General features: G+C 37.1%; 1 protein-coding gene across 1 annotated transcript; it reads right to left on the minus strand.

Moving 5' to 3' along the window:
- Positions 1-6,911: 6,911 nt before the first annotated feature.
- On the minus strand, positions 6,912-8,213 carry LOC138908007 (uncharacterized). The gene is made up of 2 exons (XM_070198637.1): positions 8,027-8,213; positions 6,912-7,228 (listed from the first exon to the last, which is right to left on the minus strand). The coding sequence occupies exons 1-2, from the start codon at positions 8,211-8,213 to the stop codon at positions 6,912-6,914; spliced, it is 504 nt and encodes a 167-aa protein (XP_070054738.1).
- Positions 8,214-8,804: the final 591 nt, after the last annotated feature.

The following is an 8,804-nucleotide window of genomic DNA, read 5'->3' on the forward strand; positions in this document are numbered from 1 at the left end:
ATCCTCAGCCCGTGCTCGTTTACCAGCTGTACAAGTTAATTCACTCCTCATGGACATCAACTAAAGGTACGACAATACATTCCAATCCAAAGTCATGTTATATCCTTCTTCATACCATACAACTCATTTCCGCCGTATCCAACCCTTCTCCGTATAGCAGCTAATATTCCAAATTAAGTTTGTAGACTTAGTCACTGTCCACCATGAGTTCCAAAACACTCTAAACTTTTCGTAATGTGTGTAGCTACCCTACCACAGAATCCATATGCTATTCTGCCACTCTCCCACTTTGGTCAAACCCTCTCCTTTAAGCAACTACTCGACTTCTGCTTCTCACACTTGGCTTTTTAGAAACTTAATCGCGACAAGACACCTCCCACATTTATTTCCTCATCTTCCGCTGCACAGCTGTTGCCTTAAATCAAAATCCGTCTCTGTAGCACATGAACCAATAGATCGCTACCAACTTTAAACCTCTCCGAAGATCATCCTTCTCGATCCATCAACACTAAGAACACTGATTCGATCCTAAACTAATGCACACCGTGATCTCTGACAGCCGCTTTCCCCGGCCCGATTTCACAATACCCTGCCCCAAAGGCGAATTGAAGAAGACCATAACACCGGCAAACTTAACACATTCAACAAGGACGACGACACCACATCACAGATGAAAATACCACCACGCTCGAAACTACCAAGTCTCGTTACTCCATCAACCCAAACCTGAACATTCTTAGTCCGATTGCCTTTCCTCCGTTGGAAATAAAACACTGAACCCTTGAATCATGCATTGAGAAAAACCTCCTTTCAAATCATTCACTGCCCCTACACATAGACAAGTATCCTACCATTACTCAAACACTGTGCGATAGCAATGCACAAATCTTCATAACAATCAATGCCAAATCTCAAACCTTAGGTAATACTGATACTGAGTTGCAACGACCGAATGGCCTTCCGCAAGGCGACGGCAATAGCGTAATCAAATACGCATGGAGAAACATCCTGCACTACATCTGCAGTACCATTAAGATTCCTCGATTCCAAATTTATAACAAGTGCTTCACATCGCATAAGATTGAATAGGAAGGAAATGAAGGCATAATCCTCAAAGGAATTAAATCGCACGGTGAGGAATCAAGAAGGGAAGTGCTCCTAACAGTCCGGTAGCCTCTCGAAGATAAGTACAGACGTCTCCGTACCGATCCGCGAGACTCTACTAGACTCGCGCATGACTCGTGAGACCTAAGTGAACCTAGTGCTCTGATATCATGTTGTCACGATCCAAAATCTATTACAGGTCATGATGGCGCTAGACACCGCTGTCTGGCAAGCCAAAAATAAATACTTAATTTGATTCTTATTTAAATATTTTTGAAATCATATTTTCTTCAATTTAATAGTAAAAGATGGAATTTAGAGAGTAAATAATAATATTTTTAACAATTTCAATACAGGACAACCCATAATCACCCCAAAACCCGGTGTCACAAGTGCATGAGCCTCAACTAGGAATGTAAAATAAAATACAACATTTGTCCGAAATACAAATTTGGACAAGAGAAATATAAATACTCTGAAAGAGACTCTGCTGGTTGTGGATCGTAGTATAGAATGCAGCTCCCCTAAGTCCCCACCATAATGTGCAGCAAGTGTAGTATGAGTACGTAAATCAATGCGTACCCAGTAAGTATCCCACCTAACCTCAAAGAAGTAGTAACGAGGGGTCGATTCCGACACTTACTAAGGGCTAACAATAAAATACCGATATTATAATTAAGCATGGATTATATAGAACGACTGTAAACTCAATAACATGAAGTAAGTAAACAATTTTTTTGTTAATAGGAACTTTCCAAATTTATTTTCGTCATTTACATTTTTGTAGAAAAACCTAGAAATTGGTATTTTTGGATTTTGACCACGAAATTAGACATGGAATTTGGAATAAATTATATATTTGAGTTCATGGTGTTATGGGTAAACTTTATCTTCGAAAATTTTCGGAATCCGGGCACGTGGGCCAGAGGGTGATTTTTATCGACTTTTTGAGCAGAGTTGGAAGTTTGTCGTAAATTGAATTATTATGAGTATTAGAATATATATTTATGGATTTGCACCTTTATTGACTAGTTTTGGAGAGATGGGCATTGGTTTGAGTTGTTGGAAAGGCTTTGGAGCCGGTTATGAAATTTCGGAGCGAGGTAAGTCTCATTTCTAATCTTGTAAGAGGAAATTAACCTCATAGGTGAATCAAATTATTATGTGTTTCTATTTGTGGGGGTTACGTAAGCACGAGGTGACAAGAGTCCGTGCGTAGCTACTATTATGCTTATGTCCAGGTAGTCTAAGACCCATATCATATTGTACTTGCGATGTTTGCGCCCTACTTGTTAATTTAATGGTTTAACACATTTAGAAACTCGATAAAGGAATTGTAAAAAGGTTAAACTTTATTTATTTGACCGTCAAAATGAGAATTTGAAATTCTTGGAATATTTGTCCCTTTAAAAAATCTTGAATTGGTTGTTTAATGTATTTTCTCTATTGTGGAGAGGGCTGAACGCCTTGATAGCAGATAAATGCATATATGGTTCGCGTCGTTTGACCCTCGGCAGTACACAGTTTAAATATTTATATTGGATCAGGCCGTATGACCTCGGCATGATTTGCGCATGATATATCTTTGGAATTGATAATAATTGATATTGCTTTCATTGGCCCGAGAAGTTCAGAGACATGGTGTTTTTGGGTCTGACGGAAAAATATACTAGTTCTACGCATAGCGCGTGATATAGTGTGATGCATTAGTATAAAATTTTATCAGAAAAGCTAAGTTCAGAGAGTTTACAACCGAGAAAGTTCCACTAATGCGATGCACCCTGTATAGCATTGTGCGACGCATGAAGTGTAAAAAGTTTGCAGGTTTTCCCACTTCGGCTCAAAAAGGTAGTTTCGTCCGGGTTTGTTCCTACTTGGTATAAATACACTGGAAACGCATTTTAAGGGACTTTTGACCTTGGAATCTTTGGGAGAGCATTGGAGGCTACAAGACTCAGGATTTCATCATATTTTCATCAATTCAATACGGGAGTCTGGATTGTAACGTTAGATTGATGCTTCCTTATTCTTTAATTATATTTGTGATGACTTCCTCCATGATTATGGAGTAGTTTACCTTAGGGTTTGACAGATATGATCTTTTGATAAATATTTGCAGATTTTAACCCTAGTTCTTGTTTGAATTCGTCTATGGAGTTTTGAATTTTCGAACCTTTATTCACCAGTTTATTTAATCGAAAGAGAAATATTTGGGTGATTATCGTTGCATTATTTTGTTTGATTTACTTCATTGATTCTCTTAAGTAATCGAAAGAGCTTGCTAAATTGTTGATTAAATCAAGTTAGGAGAATATTCGATGACGTTTTCCTAAAGACTAATCCATTAACGCATACTTGCATATTTTCAAAGTGCTTATATCAGTTCACCTTGAAGATTTAATTGAGAGAGGAGTCTTGACTACACGTTCGAACTAATTATCGAGTGACTTCGTGAGAATCATTAGAACATTAGAGTGAATTAAACTAGAGTTAAATCCCAAATAGTTATCTTGCACCTATCTTGTCAAACCCTTATTCCTCACATTGAGAAGAAACCAACTCTGCTAATCTCTAATTCTTTGCAGTCAATTGTCAATTGCTTTACTTTAGTAGTTAATCGTAGTTCGTAATCAATCCAAATTAAGTTTTGATCATCCTGAATAGCAATTAAATCAGAAATTACTAGAGCATTATTTAAATACAATCCCTGTGGAGACGTTAATTAAACTATACTATCTTTCGCTAGCGAGCATCAATTTCGTGTTGTATTTTGCCCTTGTTAAATTTTGGCGTCGTTGCCGGGGATTGGCAATTAATAGAGTTCAAAATAGGTTTTGGTGCTAATTCAGGAATTTATTTTATTTTATTCTTCATGGGTTTCTCTTCCGTGTGCAGGCAACAGGTTAAGTTCGTGGTGTATGACGAAACTTTATACTAATGCGATGCTTAATACCACACCTTATGCGACGCACTAGTATAATAGGTGGGAATCACTTACCTTGACATAGATGACGAAAATCTCCCTTCTAAGAGCTCCAAAAATCGTCCAACCAAATAAAAAATGGAGGAAAATGGCCAAATTCTGTCTTTTAAAAACCTCACTGCCCAGGCGACCCTTCTTCGCGAATGCGGCACATCCCTCGCGTTCTCGAGGCTCAACAACCTCACGCCCAGAATTCTCTCTTCGCGTTCGCGACACTCTGATCGCGTTCGTAAAGGCCAGCTGCCCAGACCCCTCGCGTTCGCGTCGCCTTGGCCGTGTTTGCGAAGGCTTGCCCAACTACTGCCTCGCGTTCGCGTCCACTGCCTCGCGTTCGTGAAGACCAAATACCAGCAGCCTCAAAGTTCCTCTTCGCGAACGCGGGACTCCCTTCGCATTCGCGAAGAAGGAAATCAGATACCAGCAACAGTAGTTCCAAAACAGCTCAAATTGATCCGAAACTACCCCGAAACACACCCGAGTTTCCCGAGACCCCGTCCAATCACACCAACCAGTCTCATAATCTAACACGGACCTGCTCGAGGCCTCAAATCACATCAAATATCAGCAAAATCATGAATCGCACCCCAATTCAAGCTTAATGAACTTTAGAACTTAAAACTTCTACATTCGATGTCGAAACCTATCAAATCACGTCCGATTGACTTCAAAATTTGCACACAAGTCATAATTGACATTACGGACCTACTCCAACTTTCGAAATCGGAATCCGATCCCGATATCAAAAAGTTCACTCCCAGTCAAACTTTTCAAAAACCTTCAAATTTCTATTTTTCGCCAAATGACCCCGAAACGACTTACGGACCTCCAATATCCACTTCCAGATACACCCCCAAGTCCAGAATCATCATGCGGAGCTATTCCCAGGCTCGAAATCCCAATCGGACATCGATAACATTGAAAAGCACTTCAACCCAAATTTATGAATCCTTCCAAAATGACAACTTTCCACAATAGTCGCCGAAACTCTCCCGGGTCATCCAAAACCTGATCCGGACATACGCCCAAGTCCAAAATTATCAATACGAACCTGTTGGAACCTTCAAATCCCGATTCCGAGGTCGTTTACTGAAAATAACACCTTAGTAAATTCTTCCAACTTAAAGCTTCCGAAATGAGAATTTCTTTCTAAATCGACTCCGAATTTTCCGAAATTCAATTCTGACCATATGTACAAGTCATAATACCTGAAGTGAAACTACTCAAGGCCTTAAACCGTCGAACGACACGCTAGAACTCAAAACGACCGATCGGATCGTTACATTGACGTAGGGCGAAAAAAAATTAAATTAAAAATTCCGACCGACATCGGTCGGTATTCTATGTTTCTTTTAGTTAATCATTATTTTTGTAGATAATATGCATGTCTGACCAGTCTGTGGTCAAAGATTGACCGTATTCCTATCGAAAGTGGTGGGAAATTTAATTTTTTTTGTGGGACCACATAAACCGACCGATATCGGTCGGTATTCTTATTTATAATTTTTTCGACTATTTTACTTTGTTTCAGACCGATTTTGGTCGGTATTTTTTTCCGACCAATGTCGGTCAGAATTTCTTGGACGAAATTTGACAGTTTTCTAGTAGTGTCTTCTAGAAATTAAAGTGAGAGGTCGCAAAGAGTAATAGAACCCCAGTTGAAGTATTCATTGGATGCATTATCAAAAGTTGGTCTTTCTGCATGCAAATCAGAATAAGATCTAAAATTAGTCTCAAATACAACAGTGCTATTGGATGACCGATTTTTTAAAGTAAGCAAATTAAATATAACAAATTTTTCACAATTAATTACATATAATAATTCTTAAATTTTTTAGAAGAATTAACCCAAATAGCCGCTTACCTTACCACTTAAATTAAAAATAGCCGTTGAATGTATAATATATGTATTACATGTGTATAATTGTGTATAATTATTGTGTAATCTATGTATATGACTATAAAAAAATAAATAATTAATATCGCCGACTATTTGCGTAAAACTCCCAATTTTTATCGCCGCATAAACAATATAATAATTCTTAAATTTTTTATCGCTGCATAAACAATCATTGATTCCCATATATAACTCGTGAACTAACCGACCCCAAGGGTTTTTGTTGATGGAATGTAACAGAAGGGACACATGCTATATACATTTTGAAAGTTCAGTCGTACTATTATTATTAACAAAATAGAAAAAGGTAAAAAAAGTAGTAATGTGTTAGACAAATTGTTCATTACACCAATTTAGGGGGTTTGGCTGTACTTCTTACCATTCTATTGGGTCACTTGTGAGTTGTGTGCAGTAATGTTTGTCACTTTTACATAAAACTAACTAGTGCAATCTTCTTCGCCTGAGGGAGACTTATCCTTATTCCTAGATTTTGCTCTGGTCATTGCCACTGGCGGAGGCAGAAAATTTTGCGAAGGGGATTCAAAAATTTTAAAAATTAAATATACAATGAAGCCAACCAAAAATAAATAAATAGATGGCAACAAATTTCATTAATAGAAAGAGAAGTTCTCAGCACAAAGATAGTGTAAAGATAAATAGATCATAGTAACAAGACTTTCAAAAGAGAATAAAAAATAAGTCATGTGTTAGTTACAAGGATCTAGTGAGATCACAAAAAATAACTAGGTACATTATTACAACTATACTCGACGAAATTTCATATTTTGAAATATTTTAATAATAGCATCATTAGAAATTCTATCAAACACATTTTTTTCTACATAAGGCACCAAACAACCGCTAAAGAATTCATCATTCATTCGACTTCGTAAGTCATTCTTGATAAACTTTATCGACGAAAAAGTTCTTTCAACGGATACAGTAGCAACTGGCAGAAGCAAAGTAAGTTTCACTAAGCGAAATACAAAAGGATAATTTGAATGCTTCTTTGTCTGAACTAAATCTTTTTGAAAGATTACAAAGCCCATGTAGGTCGGAGAATCTTTCATCAACATCACGAACATCAATAATATAACTTGCAAGCTGATTTTCAAGAGCATCCATACTAAATTCATCAAAGTCATCGGGATATAACTCAATCATTCTCATTATTTTCCTGATATCAAAACTTGAAAATGAGTTAATTGGATTCAAACAAGCAATTCCATGAAGCAAATAAGCCGTCACTTCGTCAAAACGTTCATTAAGTTATTGAATTTTTCAATCACTAATTTTGCAAAATACTTCAACCCGATAATGAAGTGAGAATATACAATCAGCAAGTTTATGGCTTGATCTTAAAGAACTAACATATGGCTCATCAAAGTGAGGTATAAAAATATCATATTTGATACAAAATGCAAATATCTTACCAATAAGAGATTTTCATTCCTCTTCCTTTAACTTTTGCAATATTTTCTTTGCTACGTACTTCAACAAGTAACATGGCATCCGCAATGTCTTTCTCATTTTTTTTGTAAGCATTTATTGAGCTCATTTGTGATTGCTAAAATATCTTTCATCAAATGCAACATGAATGCATCCTCAAATGTTTGACACGCCCTAAGATATCCCATTGCCTTGGCTCTTTCATCTGTAGAATGTGCATCAAAAATAAACAATTCAAGAACATCAAAAATATAGCCGAACATCAGAATAAAATTATTAAAATTTAATGTGAGACCCACAACAAGTATTACATACTCTTGAAAGACCAAGTTCTTGATTCAAGTCCCTACCGGTTGTAAGCTCGCCCATATCTAATGCCTCTTGAATTCTTTCTTTTTGAGATTCTCGAAATTCATCCATACGCTTAAAAGAAGATCCCAATATATTCAAAATATTTGAAACCAATACTACAAGTTCTCCCACTTGAAAATATTTCTTAGAAACCGCAACAAGAGTAAGTTGATGAGCAAAACAATGAATGTGATGAGTTGATCTACTCTCTCACTTAATTAATATTTTAAGACCGTTAATGTTACCTTGCATATTGCTTACCCCATTGTAACATTGTCCATGCACATATGAGAGACTTACGAAGTATTGAGCAAGTATATTAACAATTGCATTCTCCAGAGATAAAGCACTAGTATTTTGAACATGAACAACATTAATAAATCTCTCCATCACAAATCCCATTCTATCAACATACCGTAAGACAATAGCCATTTTCTCCTTGCGTGATGTTGATAAGTATGGATTTTAACCATTTATTAGTACCTCCTTGCTTTACTTTTAGTCCGAAAGTGTTAGTTTTTATTCCCAAACTAATGAAATTGTGCAAATTACAGGAATATTGGAGAATTGGACCTCAACGAAGAAATCTAACTCAAAAAGGAGTGTTCCGGCTCATAAGGTAAAAAGGAGTGCTGCAAGCCAAAAGTGCGGACCGTAGAATTACCTCTGCGGCCGCAGATCTGAAGCTTAGTGGGTGATTGGAAAAGTGCGGACCGCACACAATTTGTGCAGCCGCAAAACATGATCGTACTGGCAAAAATTCAAAAAGTTCAGAGAGTGTACAAAATAACCAAGTATGAAGCCTTGACAAAAGTACAGCCGCAGAAGGAAAAGTGTAGCCGCAGAAACTGAAGTGCAGTAACAGACCAAATTGTGCGGCTGTAGAAAATCTCCACTTGCAAAACCAGGAAAAGTGCAGACTACACATGGAATTGTACGATCGCAGAACCTCCCGAAGGACATTTTTGTGAGGTAATTTTGGGCCGCTATAAATAGACGAGAAATACGTTTAGGGTAAGTTTT

This window comes from Nicotiana tomentosiformis, chromosome 3 (assembly GCF_000390325.3).
Source record: "Nicotiana tomentosiformis chromosome 3, ASM39032v3, whole genome shotgun sequence".
Classification (NCBI taxonomy): Eukaryota; Viridiplantae; Streptophyta; class Magnoliopsida; order Solanales; family Solanaceae; genus Nicotiana; species Nicotiana tomentosiformis.

What these genes read in the sequence shown, in the direction of transcription:
- LOC138908007 (XM_070198637.1), bottom strand. Translation starts at nt 8,213, where the DNA reads ATGGCTATTGTCTTACGGTATGTTGATAGAATGGGATTTGTGATGGAG. An exon ending in TGGGGTAAGCAATATGCAAG is followed by an intron (nt 7,229 to 8,026) that starts GTAACATTAACG and finishes GTTTTGACGAAG; the next exon opens with TGACGGCTTATTTGCTTCAT.